We start from the raw sequence: 19868 nt of genomic DNA, 5'->3' as shown, positions 1-19868 counted from the left end.
CCTGCTCCAGGCTTACAAGAGGAATCCAGTGTCTTTTGCTCATATATCCTATGCAGAGAGTCAGTGCAGTCTGGCAGTGCATCATAGACTGACATCATGTTGATAACCATTCTTATTTCAAATGGATTTGCTGGCAGATTCACTGAACCGCAGCTCCAGTCCTTTCCTAGAACAGAGACCATGAGAGTCCCAGGATTGGGGACCATGAAGACTGTCCTGTTCACAACATTGCAGAATGTAGCCCTTTACGTGATCTGTTCATTTCAGCAGGGCAAGTTAGAATTGATGGTGGCTCGTTCTCTTTTTCTGACGGAAAATTCCTGTATGCCTTTCCTTTCTTCTCTTCACCCTTGCTGCCCATGTGATGGTATTTTTGAGTCTCTTCACTGACCAGCAGAAAATAACTTAGTGCACGCCAACAAAACTTCCTTCAGTTATAAGCCTTCTATTGGCTTCCAATGACATCCCTAATATAACCACTCCCACTGACCCACTAGGGAGGAGGCCCATCTCAATGTGCACGTTAAATGCCTTTAAAAAGCTGAAAAGGAGACACAAAGGTAAAAGAAAACAGTTGCTGCCTTCTTGATCTTATAAGAATTAGAGGTGAAGCATAAAATGATTTAAAAATGTACTAGATGTCATCACATGCTCTTTCTGTAAGCGTCTGTCAATCTGAGTGTGTTTTAAAGGAGTTCTGAGCCTTCTTCTGGCTTCCTATGGCATCCCTAAATGACCAGTCCCATTGATCCACCTGGGTGGAGGCGTCACTCCATGTGCACTTCGAACACATTTTAAAAATATGAGAGGGAGGCACAAAAGTAAAAGAAAACAATTACTGCCTCTATGATCTTATAAGAATTAGAGGTGAAGCATAAAATAAGTAAAATGTAGTACTTGTCATCACATGCTCTTTCTGTAAGCGTCTGTCAATATGAGTGTGTTTTAAAGGGTTTCTGAGCCTGCCTTTGACTCCCTATGGTACCCCTCATGTAGCAAATCCCACTGAACCACCAAGTTCACTCAGTGTATGCCTCGAGTATCTGTTAAAACACAAGCAAAAGAAAAAGCTGCATATTCGTTCTTATTAACACTAGAGCTGAAGCATGAAATAATACAAAATAAATGTAATCTTTCTCACCGAAAGCCCTTTCTCTTTACATCTGCTCAAGTGTGTTTTAAAGGAGATCTGAGCCTTTTGTTAGTTCCCTGGGGTGTCCGTCATGTAACCACTCCCAGTAAGCCACCAGGGGGGAGGAGGAAATTTCACTCAGTGAGCATCTTGAGCTCTACCTCTTCAAAAAGACCTGTCACTGGCAGTGTATCCAAGGGTTCAGTCCTTGACTCACACAGAGGTCAAAGCTACTGTTAAGGGTTTATGGCTGGCCAAGTTTGCAGGTAACTGTAAACTTGTTGCCATCATAAACTCCCCAGAGGATACCAAGATCCTCCAAGAGGGCCTTTCCCTAAACAGTAGCTGGTGTCCAAACCATGGACTAAAATGAAATGCCAAGAAATAGTTACTAGTATAATTTGGCAATCACGAAGTCCCTTGGAATTATCACATTGATAACACAACCCTGATCTAGTAGGTAGGAACCTGGGAACCTATGTGTACAACAAAATATCCTTTGGACACCATGTTTTTGCTGTCGTAAGAAAGTCCTTTTTCATAGTACAGCTTATTACTAAAGATATGGCATCAGTGTCCAGGGGTATGATCATTCCCCTTTCAAGGCTCAGTTGTCAGACTGATCATTGAGTTTAATGCCCCCTTCCGTATGTGCCAGCCCAAACATATGGCACATCTGCAATGCCCACAATGTTTTCTTACTATGAAAATCAAAGGCCTAAACCATAAAAAATATGTGGACCATCTGAAAGCCTTGTCCATTCTTCTTGGCATCATGCAGGCTACTCAGGGGCAATCTCTGCCTTGTGTAAAGATACCGTGTCATAGACCTTCTACACAGCTGCAAGTCCAGTGGGGGTGTAAATACCTCCACAAGATCTCAATCTCTTTTGCAACAGTTTTGAGGGATACATATGTATCACAGAGAATACCACTTCTTTGGAATCATCTTCCACGCCACACAAAATACTTCTCTTACACTATTCAAATATAATCTGGACAAATGGATGGGTATCCACAAATTTCGGCAACCTGGTCTCTCATGTATAAGGGCAACATGTAAGCACTCTGCTCATTGCTAACTTAGTCATAATTAAAAGATAAGGGCTCAAAACTTCATGGGAATGTATTGCTAGGTTTCTAAAGGTCCACATGTATCAATAGCCTAATAAGTACATATAACCCTATACATAAGTATAGGTAATGCTATATAAACTTCTTTGTGTGTATACATATACATCTCTTTTTCATGAGGGGGGGGGGGCTCTGAAACAACATGAATATGCTTGAAATTATTCAAATACTCATTTACAGGTTTTCTGTCATAACAGCTCATACTGGTGAGAAAGTTTGGCTATTAAATACATTTAGTGTGCACTCTTGATCTGGAATTAAGTGCTATTCAGTCTTGGCAGAGCTGTTATGCGCACATATGGAAGGTGGAAATGCTAGCAACATTGTTTATGTATGCGTTCGAAAGACATGCGTAATGGGCCTGCCTTCGTTGAAGGTTGAACGTCGAGCTGGCACCTCAACTTTCATGAAAAATCTACTGCCAGTCATTAGCGGACCGGATTTCCGCTGTGGCGACCCCTAACCGGGAAAAGCCGAAAGATACAACAACAAGGATATAACTAGGCATACTCACTATGTTTATGCCAGTGCATTTTTAGAAGATTTCTCAGAATTGTTCCTCATGAAGCCTAGAACCACTAGAATTGTGTCAATGTCTGCTGTACATATCTGTGCACCAGTATGCTTAAAGATGGGAATGCTCCTCTTTAATAGCTGTTAATGTTCGTAGGGGACAGCAGTTGAAAATGAGTTTTATTTTCCTTAAATCTGTAGGAGGGAAACATTGGAAGGAGTATGTATATATTTTGAAAATTTGAGTAGGTTGTGGCAATTATATTAGGCCTGAGTAGAAAAACTTTACATATTGTTGTAGGGAGAGAGTGAGGCTTTTAGGGGTAGTCCATTGCACTGAAGTTGCGTAATGTAAGGGTGATTTCCAGTCTTTTCCACAACATATAGTAGACTGTTTTCTAAAAGTGTGAGGATGCATAAGCGGTTGCAGTTGTGCATTGGGGTATTGTGCTGTCCGATTCTCTGTTAGTCATTCTGATTGTGTATTGTCCAGAGGCAGCAGCTGTAAGTAGGATTTTGTCACACTAATAGTTAATGTGAAAGAGCAGTACAGCCAGCAAATTGTACATGCAATCTGAAGTTTTACTGAGGAGACGTGAAGTGCTTTCAGGCACTCAAAGCATACCTTACTTAAGTCCTTAGTTGGTGATAAGTCCAATATTCTTTTCTACAGTGAGTGTGTTGACCTGCTTAAGGGTCTTCCTTCCCTAATGCACCCGTTCAACCCACTGTAACATCTCAGTCTGTCTCTAACATCTATGCTGACTTTCTCAAGTTTCACTTCAGTGCTATTCCATTTTAGCTGGACACAGTTGCCTTTCTAAAATTGCTGAATCAGATGATCATGCTGAAGACCCAGTGCATCCAGAGTTCATTAGAAAAGCTTTGTGAGACCACTTATTTATGTAATTTATTATTATTCTTGGGAGTAGTACCCTGTGATGGAAAAACAGCTAGAGTCACATGCTAAAGCAAGCAAGCCGTCTAATCCAGGACTTTGCAGGTCAAATGCGTATATTTTCCAACTTAATCCAATTCTTGTATCTGTTCTGTGCAAGATGGTGCTCAACAAGATAAGTACCTACTTTTAAGTCACGGGGAAGTTGCTTTTCTGTTTAAGGATCTTGATCAGATTGTCACAGTGGTGTGTCTTCTGTAGATTTCAAGTGAACCTTCTGAAAAGTGGACTCTTTGTGGACTAGTCACTCCTGTCTTGACCCTCTGCAGGATTCCTCATAGAACCTCTTTTGTTGTTCACCAGTTGTCTCCGTGTAGGATGAATCTAGGTGAACTTTGCATTTTGGCAAGGTTCTGTCACACCTGGATTACCTGTGGCTTCCTTCTTGGCCTCATTCTCTTCAGTCTGTTCATCACTAAGTTCTGTCTTAACCTCCCAGAATTACATTTAGTCTTCGGTACTGATGTCATGCTCTACTTCTAAAAGGAGGTAAATATAATATGTACATTTAAAATGCCTTTGGTAACCTTAACAAATTTTTCTTCTGTTTGCTTTATTTCAGAGTGATGTAAAACACAAGCGTAAAATTAAGTCAGTGATGTATGTCATAGGTTCATCTTCATTACTCGCCTTAATAATACAAAAGGTATTGAGTATGATTTCCCAACTCCTGCACCACCGATTCTGCAGTTTATCATACTGCCCCCGTAATCATAGTGGAATGAATCCAGTCCCCTAATTAGGCTTGTATTTGTCCTATTGTTAAGTGCATTAGGCACTTCATTTTTTTGTTTTTATAAGCTTTAAGCTAATTTAGGGTTATTTTGTGGTAAAATACCTAGGAAAAGTGGGGGTCACGTAAGCTAGTAGGGTGAAAACTTTGCTTCTACAGGGCTTCTCATTCATCTTTCCCATTTCTCTTTATTTTTAGTTACTTGGTGGCTTTCTTGATTCCACTGAAACACTCCATTCATGTCTGCATCACTGTTAAGAAAGTTCTTATAAACTGATGTAAAAGATCAAATGACTGTTGACTTCAGCCATGTGCCTGGCTGCTGCTGAAGGAATCTTTATTGTGAAACTTGAGCATATGCTTTCTTTAATTGCATTTTGTTATCTTTATAACAGTATGTTAATTTAGAAAAACCTTAACAAAGTTTGCTACTTTAGGAATCTCACATTTGATGAGCAGTACTGTCTCTGCTGCTTGTTAAATGAAACACATGCAGCCTGCTAGTCTCTGAATGGGCCGCATTGTGGTTTACAGCCACGATTTCCCAACTCCTGCACCACCGATTCTGCAGTTTATCATACTGCCCCTGTAATCATAGTGGAAAGTATCCAGTCCCCTAATTAGGCTTGTATTTGTCCTAGCTGTTAACAGAAGGAGCAGTGTGGAACACCTTTCCAGCAGAAATTAGAAGTCTTCCCACCCTATACAGTTTTAAATAGGAACTTCATAATTAACGGTAACCTCTAGGTGCCTTAAAGACAGTAATTTAACATCTTTTATTCTTCTTTAACTTTTTTAATATTAACTGTTGATCTATACCAATCCACAGAAAAAAGAACTGAGGTCCAGATCCACTCAAAAATACTGTTTATTGAGAGCTTTCGTCTCTCTAATGCCTCAGAATCCGTTCCATTAGAGAGACGAAAGTCCCCAATAAACAGTATTTTTGAGTGGATTTGAACCTCGGTTCTTCTTTTTTCTGTGGATTATTAGTTGGTGTGTCTTTAAACTTCATTGATCTATACCCATGTTTGATTTCTTCCTGAATTCACTCCTATTAGCTGCACTTGTCTCCCCTTTCCTGTGTTCTGTGGATTATTAGTTGGGGTGTCTTTAAACTTCATTGATCTATACCCATGTTTGATTTCTTCCTGAATTCACTCCTATTAGCTGCACTTGTCTCCCCTTTCCTGTGTTCTGTGGATTATTAGTTGGTGTGTCTTTAAACTTCATTGATCTATACCCATGTTTGATTTCTTCCTGAATTCACTCCTGTTAGCTGCACTTGTCTCCCCTTTCCTGTGTTCTGTGGATTATTAGTTGGTGTGTCTTTAAACTTCATTGATCTATACCCATGTTTGATTTCTTCCTGAATTCACTCCTGTTAGCTGCACTTGTCTCCCCTTTCCTGTGTTCTGTGGATTATTAGTTGGGGTGTCTTTAAACTTCATTGATCTATACCCATGTTTGATTTCTTCCTGAATTCACTCCTGTTAGCTGCACTTGTCTCCCCTTTCCTGTGTTCTGTGGATTATTAGTTGGTGTGTCTTTAAACTTCATTGATCTATACCCATGTTTGATTTCTTCCTGAATTCACTCCTGTTAGCTGCACTTGTCTCACCTTTCCTGTGTTCTGTGGATTATTAGTTGGTGTGTCTTTAAACTTCATTGATCTATACCCATGTTTGATTTCTTCCTGAATTCACTCCTGTTAGCTGCACTTGTCTCCCCTTTCCTGTGTTCTGTGGATTATTAGTTGGGGTGTCTTTAAACTTCATTGATCTATACCCATGTTTGATTTCTTCCTGAATTCACTCCTATTAGCTGCACTTGTCTCCCTTTCCTGTGTTCTGTGGATTATTAGTTGGGGTGTCTTTTAAACTTCATTGATCTATACCCATGTTTGATTTCTTCCTGAATTCACTCCTGTTAGCTGCACTTGTCTCCCCATTCCTGTGTTCTGTGGATTATTAGTTGGTGTGTCTTTAAACTTCATTGATCTATACCCATGTTTGATTTCTTCCTGAATTCACTCCTGTTAGCTGCACTTGTCTCCTCTTTCCTGTGTTCTGTGGATTATTAGTTGGTGTGTCTTTAAACTTCATTGATCTATACCCATGTTTGATTTCTTCCTGAATTCACTCCTGTTAGCTGCACTTGTCTCCCCTTTCCTGTGTTCTGTGGATTATTAGTTGGTGTGTCTTTAAACTTCATTGATCTATACCCATGTTTGATTTCTTCCTGAATTCACTCCTGTTAGCTGCACTTGTCTCCCCTTTCCTGTGTTCTGTGGATTATTAGTTGGGGTGTCTTTAAACTTCATTGATCTATACCCATGTTTGATTTCTTCCTGAATTCACTCCTATTAGCTGCACTTGTCTCCCCTTTCCTGTGTTCTGTGGATTATTAGTTGGGGTGTCTTTTAAACTTCATTGATCTATACCCATGTTTGATTTCTTCCTGAATTCACTCCTGTTAGCTGCACTTGTCTCCCCTTTCCTGTGTTCTGTGGATTATTAGTTGGTGTGTCTTTAAACTTCATTGATCTATACCCATGTTTGATTTCTTCCTGAATTCACTCCTGTTAGCTGCACTTGTCTCCCCTTTCCTGTGTTCTGTGGATTATTAGTTGGTGTGTCTTTAAACTTCATTGATCTATACCCATGTTTGATTTCTTCCTGAATTCACTCCTGTTAGCTGCACTTGTCTCCCCTTTCCTGTGTTCTTTGCTCCTCCCTTTGTTCTTTCCCTGGTTTCTCCTCTTTTGTGCTCCCACTCCCTGCCATAGCTATTTGTTCACTAATATTTTGCTCTTTCCTTACTTTTAAAGCCATTATTCCTAATTTTTGCACATATCCTTGCACTTTAACATTAATTTTATACAAGTTATAATTGATTATACTTCCTTTTCCTCAGGTTCCTCGAGTAACTCATGTGTTCAGCAGTCACTGACTGGTGTTGATAGAGACTAGCGTAACATTGCACCTTTCCCTGCATGGATATGCTGAATTGTGCAGCTGTGTTAAGAGATTCGTAGTCTTGCACAGTCCCACACGGGAGATGCTCAATACATGTATTTGCATGACTATGAATCAGTCCACTGAGCAGCTGAAACAACTGCATAGTAAAGTGGCTATCTGCTAAGAAGACCATGTGACACGCCAAGTGCAAGTGCACACACATGCATGCACTCATAATAGGTCTGTAAGTATTCATGCCCTGGCACCCACGGACCTAGTGTCTCACACACACACACACACACACACACACACACACACACACACACACACACACACACACACACAGTGATAGACACACAATTCCTTCCATTCACATACATCAGATCTTCATTATGAGCGGCATATAACGGCTGTGTGGAAGGTTGTATTCCTGTGGTTCCATCGTTCAGATGTGGCATTGAAAAAAGTTCCCATTGATGTTATCTCATACGGATGCTAAATATTCCTTACTCTTACTGAGGAAAAAGATAAGGTTCTTTAAGAAAACAGAATCCCTCTGTGTCAGTTGTTAGTGTAAATATTATTTTGGTCTCTTCCAAAAGTAGGCCAAGATTAGTGGGACTTGTCTGTCCAACAAAGTAAATAATTATTACGTAAACACAGATGGTGGAAACTGTAGAATTTTGTTGACTTTTGTGGGACTTTGTGTCTCTCCCTTATCTTCCACTCTGTATAGAAGCTCAACGTCCAAAAGATTGTTCTTAACGTGATCTTCCAGCTCTGAACTCATGCTGTCTTTGGTCATGTTCCTCACTCATATTCAGGTATTTATTTGCTTTCATTTCGTCAACAAACAATTCCTTTATTAGTACACCATACCACTGAAGTGAAATATGTAGTTTGATAATTGCCTGCCTCTGCTTTTTTTATGAAGGGGAAGACTGTATCAGGTGTTGAGCAACTCATAGCTACCACACCATTCTTAACAGCAGGTTAAAATGGTGGTTAAGTAAGTCAGTAGTTCTTGATGAACTTATTTCCGAATTCTGGTAGACTGAGTCTTCGGAGGCCATCTTTCTGTCCATTGAGTAAAGTTCTTTCAAAACCTTTCTTTTACTTGTGAGCTGGCATTAACCCCACCACCTTCCCAGTCCAGTCTGTAAAACGTATGGCTGTTTGCATTAGGCACTTCATTTTTTTTGTTTTTATAAGCTTTAAGCTAATTTAGGGTTATTTTATAGTAAAATACCTAGGAAAAGTGGGGGTCACATAAGCTAGTAGGGTGAAAACTTTGCTTCTACAGGGCTTCTCATTCTTCTCATGTTCTAATGCCATCGTAAGCCATTCAGGTCTTAATTTCATTTGTTTTGTAATAGTACCAGGAATAAATGGGTGAAGCTTTAGCTATGTTAACAAATTAGTTTCTGTGTGTACACAGACTGGGCAACGCTGTGTTTATAACTGTTATTTTTTCCACAAAAAATGCTGTGTCGTTGAAAACACTAAGTGCTTTAGCAAAGAATGAAATAGTGGACAAATGCAGCCTTCTGTTAAGTAGCTGGCTTATTAGGTATGCTGTGGCCTGTGATTTGACATTTTATTAACTGTTTTTCCCTTCCAGACTAGTAACTGCTGAGCTCACAAGCTTTACTTTGAACCTGTGAAACGTAAGAAGGGCTTTTGTCACTTATGATGAGTAATGAAGCCAAAAAACCTTGTTGATTTTTATATTATCAAGTTTCTGAACTCTTTTTCTGTTTAAAGCAGCATGTCCCAGGTGATGGATCCCGTCCTATTCTGATCCAGGTAGCAGAGTCAGCATACAGGTTCGCTCTTGGCTCTATTGCTGGAGGTTAGTCACGGATCATTGTTCATATTTTGCTGTTAATAAACAATTGTTTAAAAGTTTAAAAAAGGTAGCAAAGCAGCCCTGTACAAAGCATTGTCTGTTTTCCTCTCCAAGCTGATCCTCTTCAGTAAACACAAGGTGGGTGGGTGGGTACCGAAGCTTTGTATAGCTTCTTTTGTACCTGCCACTGATCAGAGGTTTAGAGGTGGAACCTCTGCCTTGTTCGGCTCCAGACTGGCTTCATAAGAGACAGGTTAATAATCAGGTAGAGGATCAGTGATAGATTTTAATTAAAACTGTGACAACCCCTATTGTAACTAGTCTAAGTTAAGGATGAAAAGAACTTCATTGAAGAATGTGATTTACATCTAAGCATTACTGATTGAGACATTTTTTTTTCATCATTTCCGACCTTAATGTTTTTTTTTCTTTTTTCTCTGTAATTGCTACAGCGGTTGGTGCCACTGCTGTGTATCCCATTGATCTGGTGAAAACTCGAATGCAAAACCAGAGGTCTACCGGCTCATTTGTAGGAGAGCTTATGTACAAGAGTAGCTTTGACTGCTTTAAGAAAGTGCTTCGTTATGAGGGCTTCTTTGGACTTTACAGAGGTCAGTTTTTGACTTGGATATAAGCTGCATTAAGGTAAAATAAGCTTGTAAATGCCATCAAAAATGCTTTTAACTACTCAAGCATTACTTAAAAGCCACACTTAGTCATTTGTGTGTGTACATGACATTTGTTTGATTTCATCCAAAAGGTATTCAATTCAGGGTTTACATGAAACATAAGAATTTGTTTACCAGAACTTGCAAGGAAAGCTGAAATGGGAGAACAGTATCCTTAAAACTACATTCATGATAAGCAGAGAAAGGACAACAAAGAATCCCATCCAAGAATATTCTCATTTAAGTGGTAAAGTGCACCACTTACCTCTAAGGAGCATTGTCAATTGTGCATTGCTGTAGTGCTGGCGAATGAGAAGACAAGTTGTCCCCCCACCCCAACCCCCATAACAGGGGTAGTCGAATTCTGTGGGCATAAGGAAGTAAAACAAAGGCTGACATGGAAAGTGTGGGCAGTGCCTATGACAACACCTTATGTGAACTGCACCTCAGGAGATTAATTGCATGTGGTCTGCATTTGTTAGGAGGCATTAGATAAATACCCCTCACTGCTCCTGCTTCTTTCATAATGCCAGGATGTCTTTTTGCAAGGCATTAGTACTATTCTGGGTGGCTGGCCCAACAGAAATGTGTTGTCTTGAGAAATGCTGGCTTCAGATGTTTATTGTAGTCTGTGTGGTTTGTTTCTTAATCAGATGGGCATACTATGTTGAAAACTTTCTTTTAGTTAGTATTGCTGACCATGTGGTGACCCATGAATCCTGCCTTGCCTTAGCAGCTTGTAATGTGCTACTGAGACATTTATTAGCCTTTGTATATGGTATAGCAGTACTTCAGTGTCTTACCATTTTATAACAGGTGGGCATATAAGTTTTATTACAGCCTGTGTGGCAAGTGAGTCATTGTCCTGTGTCAGACAGTAGTGGGTATGTTGTGATGAAAACTTTAAAATTGATATGTGTGGCTGGATGACCATTAATACATCATGCTTTCTCATCAAAACAGCAAGGTATGTTGGAGTAGTTTATTATCATCTGCCTGAGTAGCTCAGTAACACTAGTGTGTTGTGGTAAGAAGATTATTAACGTCTGCATGCCTAGCCCTGTACCAGTGTGCTGTGATAATTGTATTGATGTCTGTGTGATTAGCTCTATAGTTACACTGTGGTGTTTATTACACTCTTCATGAGTAGCCTTCTTGCAGCTGTTTAGACCAGAAGGTTTGTTACAGTTTGCACTGTTGTAAGCTTTGTTGGATAATCTAGGAAATTTGTTGCAGTCTGCATGGTTAGCCTTGTTGCATTAGGTTGTACTAGGAAGCTGGTTGCAGTTTGCATGTCTGGGTCAGTAGTAATGTGTTATGCTGACAGGTGTATTATTACCTGCATGAATGGCCTGTATTAGTAAGCTGCTGTGAAAATGTTACTGCAGTTTGCGCAGCTTACCTCATAGTAATATATCTTCCTGTTGTTCCTGAGTAGCACAATATGCTGTGGCTACAAGTTGTTTATAGCCTGCACATATGGCTGAGTAGTGCCTTAGGATGCAGTGCATCAAAATGTGTGTTTCATCTGTGCATCGTAAATAGTATGAACATGTTAGTTGTGTCAAAGCAGAGGAAAATCCTGTGATAAGAAATTATACAGATCCAGCAATGCCATGTTTTGCTGCCATTCAAAGCAACAGGATATATTATGAGGTGCATGTCATCCTTCAGTTTCTTCTGTCACAGCAGTTGAGTATGCTCTTTCTAGAGGACAGGACTCACTATGTTCACCAGTGGACTTGCCCATTTTCTAAATTGCTATGTGGAGCACACATCTTCCCACCTGTGGCAGCCATCTTCCTTCTTGGCCCACACTAATATGTTGTCTTCCTGAAATTCAAAGTGTGCTGAATGTCACATTTTCCAATTTTTTTCCTGATGCTCTTACAGTCTTGGAAAACATTTAACAGTCTTCTCAGGAAAGTGACCTTGATGATCTCAAAAAGAACGTAAGTCACCCAAATCTTCTGACTTCCATTCTTGGTCAACATGTCCTAAAGCAGAGCCATTTCTGTCTTTAGTTTTGCACAGGACTCCCGTTTGCCTTAGGTACCACCAGTGCTGCCTTTTTCCCTACTCACTGCATTGCATGTGTTATGCTGGTCCCACTGGTGCAACCTTAAGGTTTTTTTTTTTTTTTTTTTTTTTTTTTAAATTATTGAATTATATGATTTTTTACTCCCCACACTGCCACCTGACATTCAACCCTCTGTAATCAGTTTAGCCATTCATCCCCTAAAGAGATAGCTGATCGCAGAAGCCATTGTAAAGGCAGCCATCAAGAGTCTTTCTGGTAAAGGATATAACCTCACTCTCCAGTAGCTTACTATGCCTTCCACTGTGTGCTTGTGTATTCTTGCCTTTGCCCAGTGCATGAGACTTGGCAGAGCAAAGCATGTGCTCGTCCTGTAGTGTCGCACTCTACACAGCTGTCTCTCCAATAAGTTTTGGCATTGCAGCATGCTGGACTGCCCCCCACACACACACACCGATGGGCAGGCTTCTATTAGTTGTCCTCCCCCCACCTGTTCCCAAGCTGTTATTAAATCATGAATCGTCTTTAGTTGTAGTCAGAGCTTCATGCCCTTACACTTCATAGCCATGTTGTGTTCCTATTTTGTGGCAGACTCTTGCCTGGTCTACTGTGCCTTCCTGTTTGACTTTGCTTAATTTCTCTCTCTGCGTCTTCCTGTTACACACATGTATTTTGTCAGGGAACTTTTCCACATAGAAGACTGTGCAGAAAAAGGACTTATGAGCCTCCTTCTTTTTTAACATCTCAGTTATAGGATTTAGATGTTTATCCATTCGAAAAATACATAGTGAGTAATCCCCATTTCCCAGCTTCTTCCCAAATGATACTTTCTTGGAGGTGGTTAATCAGGATGACTAGAGATTGTTTGACTGTACTCACTTTAACATCCCTGCTGTGCCTCCATAAAGAGGCTTAATACTTGGCTGGAGCAGAGCATTGTTAAGGGTGGTGGCCATTCCTCTTTTAAAATCATTGAGGTGCCGTGTATGTTACCTTAAACACATAGTCTGTAGCATCTGCTGGAAGATTATTTAATCTCTCTAGGCTAGATCCAATTTTTATTTGGCTTCCTTGGAGAAAAACTCCAAAAACTTACTTCTTTATAATTTCAGCTCTTCAGCACAAGTCAAAAATCATACAGTATTTAATAGCTTCTTGCCAGAAGTTTTAAGACCAGATACTGACTTCCAGAACTTAAAAACATCCATACAAATAAATAAGTAAGTAAACTGGAATTTAGACAAAAAGGAACAGACCCTAAAATCCACTGTTAGATTTTTTAAGCACCGTCATGGAGGGCTGCACATCCACGACCTTGTCCTTGCTGGTTTTGTGTTCTAACTCTTGAGATCATACCATGAAGTTCATAGGTAGGTAGTAGGCTATCTGTACGAAGGCATTTGTAAGCCTAGCCAAAATGTGTTGGCTTTCGCCGCCCCCTTAGATTAGTTCCCTGTGCCTCTGTCCAGCAGAGCCACTGAAGTGATCCCCGGGGTAAACTTTCTGTTTCCCATCCACTCGTCAAGGTTTCTCCTGAAGAGTGTTAGTGAAGAGCTCTGCCTAATGTCGATTGGAATCTTGTTCCAGAGCATGGGAAGTCTCTGGGACAGGAATCTATCCCTCCAGCATGTCCTATTTATTGTTGTGGTGAGGTTTAGATCCCTAGAGCGCGTGGCTCAAGGGGATATGGTTTTCTTTAGGTTGAGCATTTCCATCAATTCTGGGTTGGACATGGCCTTGTATGTCAGGCTGAGATCACCTCTGAGTGGGCAGTATGCAACCGAGTACAGCTGGAGTTTCTTCAGTTGAGCTGCATAGGACAACTGTTTGAGACCAGTGATCTTCTTGGTGAGGTACTTCTGTGGTCTTTCCAGCTGTTGCAGGTGTCTTGTAAGGTACATCCCAAATGGGGCATTGTACTCTATGATGGGTCTGATGAGTGATGTGTAGATGGGCACAGTGACCTCTTTTGATCTGGATGCAAACCATTTTGTGATTAGGTGGGCCACATAGAAGGATTTTCTAACCACTTTGGCAGTGTGATTATCAAAGGAGAGATTACTATCTACTTGGGTCCCCAGATCCCTTATTACGTCTTCCGTATTTAGGGGGCTTTCACCTATGTGGTAGTTTGTGGGTACTTTGTTTTTTCCAAAGGGGATGACTATGCACTTTTTGGCATTTAGCTTGAGGCCATAATTTTGACACCAGGTATCCGTCTCAGTGAGACCCTTTTGGAGGATGTCTGTGTCAGCCGGAGAGTCAATTATAGCCCTTAGTTTGCAGTCGTCTGCAGACTTGGTTAGCCATAGTCCTCCTGTGCTTGCCTGTACCTCTGAGAAATATATGCCAAACAGGAGGGGTCCTAGGACTGAGCCCTGGGGAACACCACTTGTAACCGGTTTAGAGTCGGACCTAGCTCCCACAACTCTCACCATGTGGGTTCTGTCTGTGAGCCAGTTGGCAACCCATCTTGTGACGTAGGGGTTTATGTTCAGGATGGTGAGCTTGTCTATAATACCAGAATGGGGATGGTGTTGAAGGCCTTTGCGAGGTCTAGGTAGGCTGAGAGAACCAACTTTCCCTCGTCTATAGCCTTGGTAACTGTCTCAAAGAAGTCCACCAGGTTTAGGAGGCATGATCTGTCTTTAACAAAGCCGAACTGGGTAGGGTCCAGTGTTTGGAGGTTCCCAATGTCTCTGTTAATGAGTTCCATGATGATGTGCTCCATAGCCTTGCAGACCAAGCTAGTCAGGCTTATAGGGCGATAGTTCCCGGAGTCTGTTGTGGCTCCACCTTTGTGGAGCGGAAAAAATGTTGCTGTGCCCCACTCTATGGGTACGTAGCCTATGGAGAGGCTGAGTTTGAACATTGTGTTTAGGTGAGAGGGTAGTTCGTCTTTGAGCTCGTGTAGGACGCAGCCTTGGACACCATCCATTCCCATTGATGCTGTGTTTTTGGCTTTGGAGAGGGCTGTTTTAACCTGAGTGTCTGTGATTTCAGGGGCTCTACATTCTTCTGGTATGGTTAGGGGCCCTTTTGGGGGTGAGAGGGGGGTGATGTTTGCACTGAACCTGTCTGCCAGGATGTTGGCAATATCGGTCGGTTCAGTGTATTTTGTGCCATTCTGCACTAACTCTGAGCAGATCTGAGCATTGCCACTTAGATTCTTGACATAGCTAAAGAATGCCTTGTGGTTATCTTTGGAGTCCTTGGTAATTTTTCTTTCGAAGCTCGCCTTGGATGATTTTATGAGGATCATAGTTTCTTGCTGATACTGATCAGGGATGTCTTCCCTTCTTGGGATTTTACTCTTTTCTGTACTAGTTTCCTCCTCCTATTGTATGGCTTGTTTATGGCAGGGGTTCACCAGACTGGTTTCCTTTTCTTGGAGGAGTGAGTCTTGATTTTGCTTGGGCTAGCATGATCCATGCATTTTTGTAGGTGCCCGTAGAATGTATTAGTAAAGGATTTTGCAGCTTGGACAGCATTATCCTTTAGCATGGGGGCTTTGAAACTTTCCACCTCGGTTTTAAGTAACAAAGATGTTCTTCATCTCACATTGCTGCAGTCCTTACATATGGGTAGTCCGCTGTCCTCGGTCGGCCCGAATACCAAAGTATTAGGCTGACGTCGGTCATGGGCGCTCAGATCTGACATCAGAGCGTCAGGGTATAAAAGCGCATGACCGACGTCATATCCTCAGTCTTTTTTGCCGCATGGTCCGATGCAGAAGCAGCGTTGCAAGTGCCGTTCGGCGTTCTGAAATTTTCGTATTCTGAGTTTCAGACCGAAACCAAGTTGGGCTAAGTACCCCGTTGGGGAATATTTTTGTTTTTTCTTGCCTCAGTTAATTCCGGATGTCAGAAAAAGTGAATAATTGTATTTCTTGTGGGAAACAGATACCGCTTAGGGATTATCACTCTCTTTGCATTCCTTGTTTGGGACCGGACCACGACGTAGTCGGGTGTCGGTTTTGTGCTAGGTTTAATAAGCGCACTATAAAAAGAAGGTTAGATTGTGCTAGGTTAGTCTTTGGTAAGCGGTGTAATTATAATATGCCGTCGGATCCTCTGACGCCCGCTTCCACGAAGAAGCGCAAAGATAAATCCTTGAAACCTAGACAGGTTGATTCGTCCGTTTCGGACGCCGGTCCTGCAGAAACTACAGTGGAGCAGGTGGAGCCGGCTGAAGTTTCGGTTGAGTCTCAGGGGGAAACTTTGATTTTGCAGGATGTGGTCTCACAGGAGTCAGGTCAAGCTGAAGGGGCCTCTCAAGTTTCTGTTCTCCCTTCTATGCCTAAGGTGGTTAGGCCTTCTGCTACTCTTTCTAAGGCTTCTTCTAAGGGCAGGTCTGTTTTGCCTTCCTCTGGTGTCCCTCCAGGTACTTCAGGGTCTGGGCCTAAAAAGCACATACTTAAAATGGCAGAAGATTTGATTACTTTAATTAGAGGTTCTATGCCCCCTCCTGATAAGAGGCCCAGGGTGGAGCCAGAGTTGGAAAGTTTGGAGCAGGCCTCAGATGACTCAGACTCTTCTGCTGCAGATATTCAAGATTTTCCCCCTTATTCGGATTCTGATGCAGAGGATTCCACTCCTTCTGCTTCTCCTCCAGAGGATTTTTCTTTTTCAGAAACTCTGCATTCCATGAGGGAGCATTTTAAGTGGGAAGGACAGGATTTCTCTGATTCACGGAAGAGGCTTAGGGAATTCTTGTTTTTACCACAGCATAGACCCTTGGCTATACCTCCTGTTTTGGATGTTGTTCAAGATGTTTTCTCGGAGGCTTCCCTTAATCCAGATTCTTTGCCTCCTGCGCCAGTTAAACCGGACAGGTATTACAGGGTGCCTGAGGCTCATAAATATTTGTATAAGAGTCCTAGGGCGGACCCAGAAACTATTAGTCAGGGGCCTAAGGGTGTTAGAGCTTCTGTTGTAAAGAATCCGGCTCCTCTAGATAAGGAAGCTAGAGCTTTGGATAGATGGGGTAAGAAGGTGTATACCTCTTCTACTTTAGCAATGAGGGCTTTAAATTGCCAGTTTCATATGTTGAAATATCAGAATTTCCTCCTTTCTCAGCTAAAATCTAAAGTGGATGCTTTGGCAGAGGGCATAGAGTGTAAAGAATTGCAGGATTTAGTACATGTCTCTGAACAGGTGGGTAAGCATTCTTTGCAGTGTGGTTTTGATGCTGTACAGGCCTCTTCTAGGGTGGCTGCCACTGGTTCAGTTCTTCGTAGGCACGCCTGGCTTAAGGATCAGAATTTGTCCGAGCATGTTAAAACTAGAATTCTGGATGCCCCTTTACAGTCTGAAGTTTTGTTTGGTCCCCTGTGGAGTCGGTTTTGAAGAAAATGGAAGACAAGGCTAAGTCCATGCAGACTGTTAAAGATTTTTGCAGGTGCAACCTCCAAAGTTTAGTAGAAATTGGCCTACTAAGGGGTGGACCTACCCTTCTTCTGATTCTCAGTCTAGGGGTAGATCTAGACGTGGCAGGGGCAGAGCTCACAGTACATTCAGGCCTAGAACTTGGAGTTCACCTGCACAATCTGCAGGTGAGGGCAGGGGCCAGTCTTTCGTAAACAGGCCCAATGACCTGCATTTTCAGCTGCCAGATTCTTCTTCCCTGGCAGCTCCTTTGGGAGGAAAGTTAGCACTCTTCAAGCAAAACTGGCTTTTAGTCACCCAGGACAAATGGGTATTGGACATTATAAACCGAGGCTACAAGTTCTATTTCCATACATTGCCTCCTTTCAAAGGCATGCCAGACGTTCCTCCTCGGCAAAGGATAGAGGCTCACAAGCAGATTTCTTTACTTCTTCAAATAGGAGCTATACAGCCAGTTCCTCTGTCAGAAGTGGGACTAGGATTTTATTCTCGCCTGTTTCTAGTACCAAAGAAAGGGAACACGTGGAGACCAATTTTGGATTTATCTATCCTCAACACTTATCTGGACATTCCAAAGTTCAAAATGCTGACATTACAACAGCTTTTACCTCTGTTGGGAAAAGATCACTGGATGGTAACTCTGGATCTCAAAGAGCCTTATCTTCATGTTCCTATCAGGCCCAGTTGCAGGAGGTACCTGCGTTTTCGGGCTGGAAATTTACATTATCAGTTCTCTGCATTGCCCTTTGGCTTATCTACTGCGCCCAGAGCGTTCACAAAGGTTCTGGCTCCAGTGATAGCCTTTTTCAGGTTAAGAGGAATACAGATTTATCCTTATTTGGACGATTGCCTGATTATTGCACAACACAAAGACGAACTTCTGCATCATCTACAGTATGTGATGGTAGTGTTAAGATGCCTAGGGTATTCTGTGAACGAAACAAAGTCCAGTCTAGTATCCTCTCAGGACATGTGCTTTCTGGGTGTGAGACTGAATACAGCTTCCCAGATGGCCTTTTTGACCCCGGACAAACAAAGAAGCCTTTCTCTTTATTTCCATCAAATGTCTCTACAGTCCAGGCTGACTGCAAGGACAGTCCTTCAAGCCTTGGGGTTCATGGCATCTTGTATTCTGGTGCTTCCCAATGCCAAACTGCATATGAGGAAGCTTCAATGGTATCTCAAAATGTATGGACACAACACTGCCAAGATCTAGACACTGTCATTCAGATAATACCTTGCATTCAGAAAGAATTTTTGTGGTGGGCTCAGGAATGTCACCTAAACAAGGGACTCTCTGTGACCCGACCAGAGGCGAGTCAGATTCTAACGACAGATGCCTCGGACAAGGCTTGGGAGCACACCTCAATGGAAAATGGGTGGAAGACACATGGCCTGTCAGACTTCAACATTTGCATATCAACTTGAAGGAGATGTTAGCAGTCCAATTTGCATTGATGGCTTTCAAGGATTTACTTCACCCAGGACAGGTGTTGATTCAAACAGACAACACTACTGTCATGTGGTACATCAACAAGCAAGGGGAACCCATTCGTACCCTCTTTGCAGGCAAGCGATGATTTTGTGGGAGACTGCTCTCAGTTTACACCTCAATCTTCAGGCAAGGTTTCTACCAGGAGCACAGAACTCCTTAGCGGATGTGTTGAGCAGACAAATTGTGGATCCTCACGAGTGGAAACTGGATCCTCATGTGTTTCAAAAGTTGACAGTGTTATGGGGGACTCCAGACATAGATCTGTTCGCTTCTCCACTAAATTACCAGTTGCCAAAGTTTTGCACAAAAATGTTTCATCCCACAGCTTGGAAGGTGGATGCTCTATCATTCAGTTGGAGCAATCTTCATGTCTATGCCTTTCCACCTCTGCCTCTCATTCCCAAGGTACTCCTGAAGGCCAGAATAGACAAGCCATCCATGATTCTGATAGCGCCGGCTTGGCCTCGACAGCACTGGTACCCACTAATGAGGAGTTTGGTACGGGAGCCTCCATGGCCTCTGCCTTTGATTCCGCATCTTTTGTCTCAGGAGGGCAATCACTTCCTCAATGTCAAGATTCAGTCTCTGCATCTCACAGCCTGGCATATTCTGTTTTAGACCCTGGAGGGTCGCAGCTTCCACAACAAGTTTTGAATGTTATTTTGGAGGCCAGAAGGCCTAGTACAAGGAAAGTTTACGCTGATAAATGGAGGAGTTTTTTCTTTGGAGCAAAGCGAAGGACTTTGATGTTTCCAAGCCTGATTTAAGTGTTTCTCTTCAATATCTTACTGAGTTATTGGACAAGGGTTTGTCTTTCTCCTCGATAAAGGTTCATGCTGCAGCCATTTCTGCTCACTATGACTGTGACCCTCCTTTATTTTCCCATCCTTTGTTTAAGCAATTTCTTAGAGGGGCAAAGAACATAAGACCCCACGTAGAGCTCCTACTCCTGCTTGGGATCTCAATTTTGTGTTGGAAAAGCTTACTCTACAACCTTTTGA

At 42.0% G+C, this 19868-nt stretch overlaps 1 protein-coding gene across 2 annotated transcripts in view; it reads left to right on the top strand.

Annotated features, from left to right (window-relative positions):
• SLC25A13 (solute carrier family 25 member 13) overlaps nucleotides 1-19868 on the top strand; it is a 1915284-nt gene that overhangs the window by 1568947 nt on the left and 326469 nt on the right. The window contains exons 10-11 of one of the 2 annotated variants that reach the window (XM_044065927.1): nucleotides 9198-9282; nucleotides 9732-9890. In XM_044065927.1, coding sequence (XP_043921862.1) covers nucleotides 9198-9282; nucleotides 9732-9890 — 244 coding nt within the window. Of the gene's footprint in view, nucleotides 1-9194; nucleotides 9283-9731; nucleotides 9891-19868 lie in introns of both variants that reach the window. The other variant, XM_044065926.1, reaches the window with a different exon arrangement.

The sequence above is a fragment of the Protopterus annectens genome, chromosome 3.part0 (genome assembly GCF_019279795.1).
Source record: "Protopterus annectens isolate FY-2018-M chromosome 3.part0, PAN1.0, whole genome shotgun sequence".
Lineage (NCBI taxonomy): Eukaryota > Metazoa > Chordata > Ceratodontiformes > Protopteridae > Protopterus > Protopterus annectens.
The sequence above is the reverse complement of the archived record's forward strand: the minus strand, read 5'-3'. Positions and strand labels throughout refer to the sequence as shown.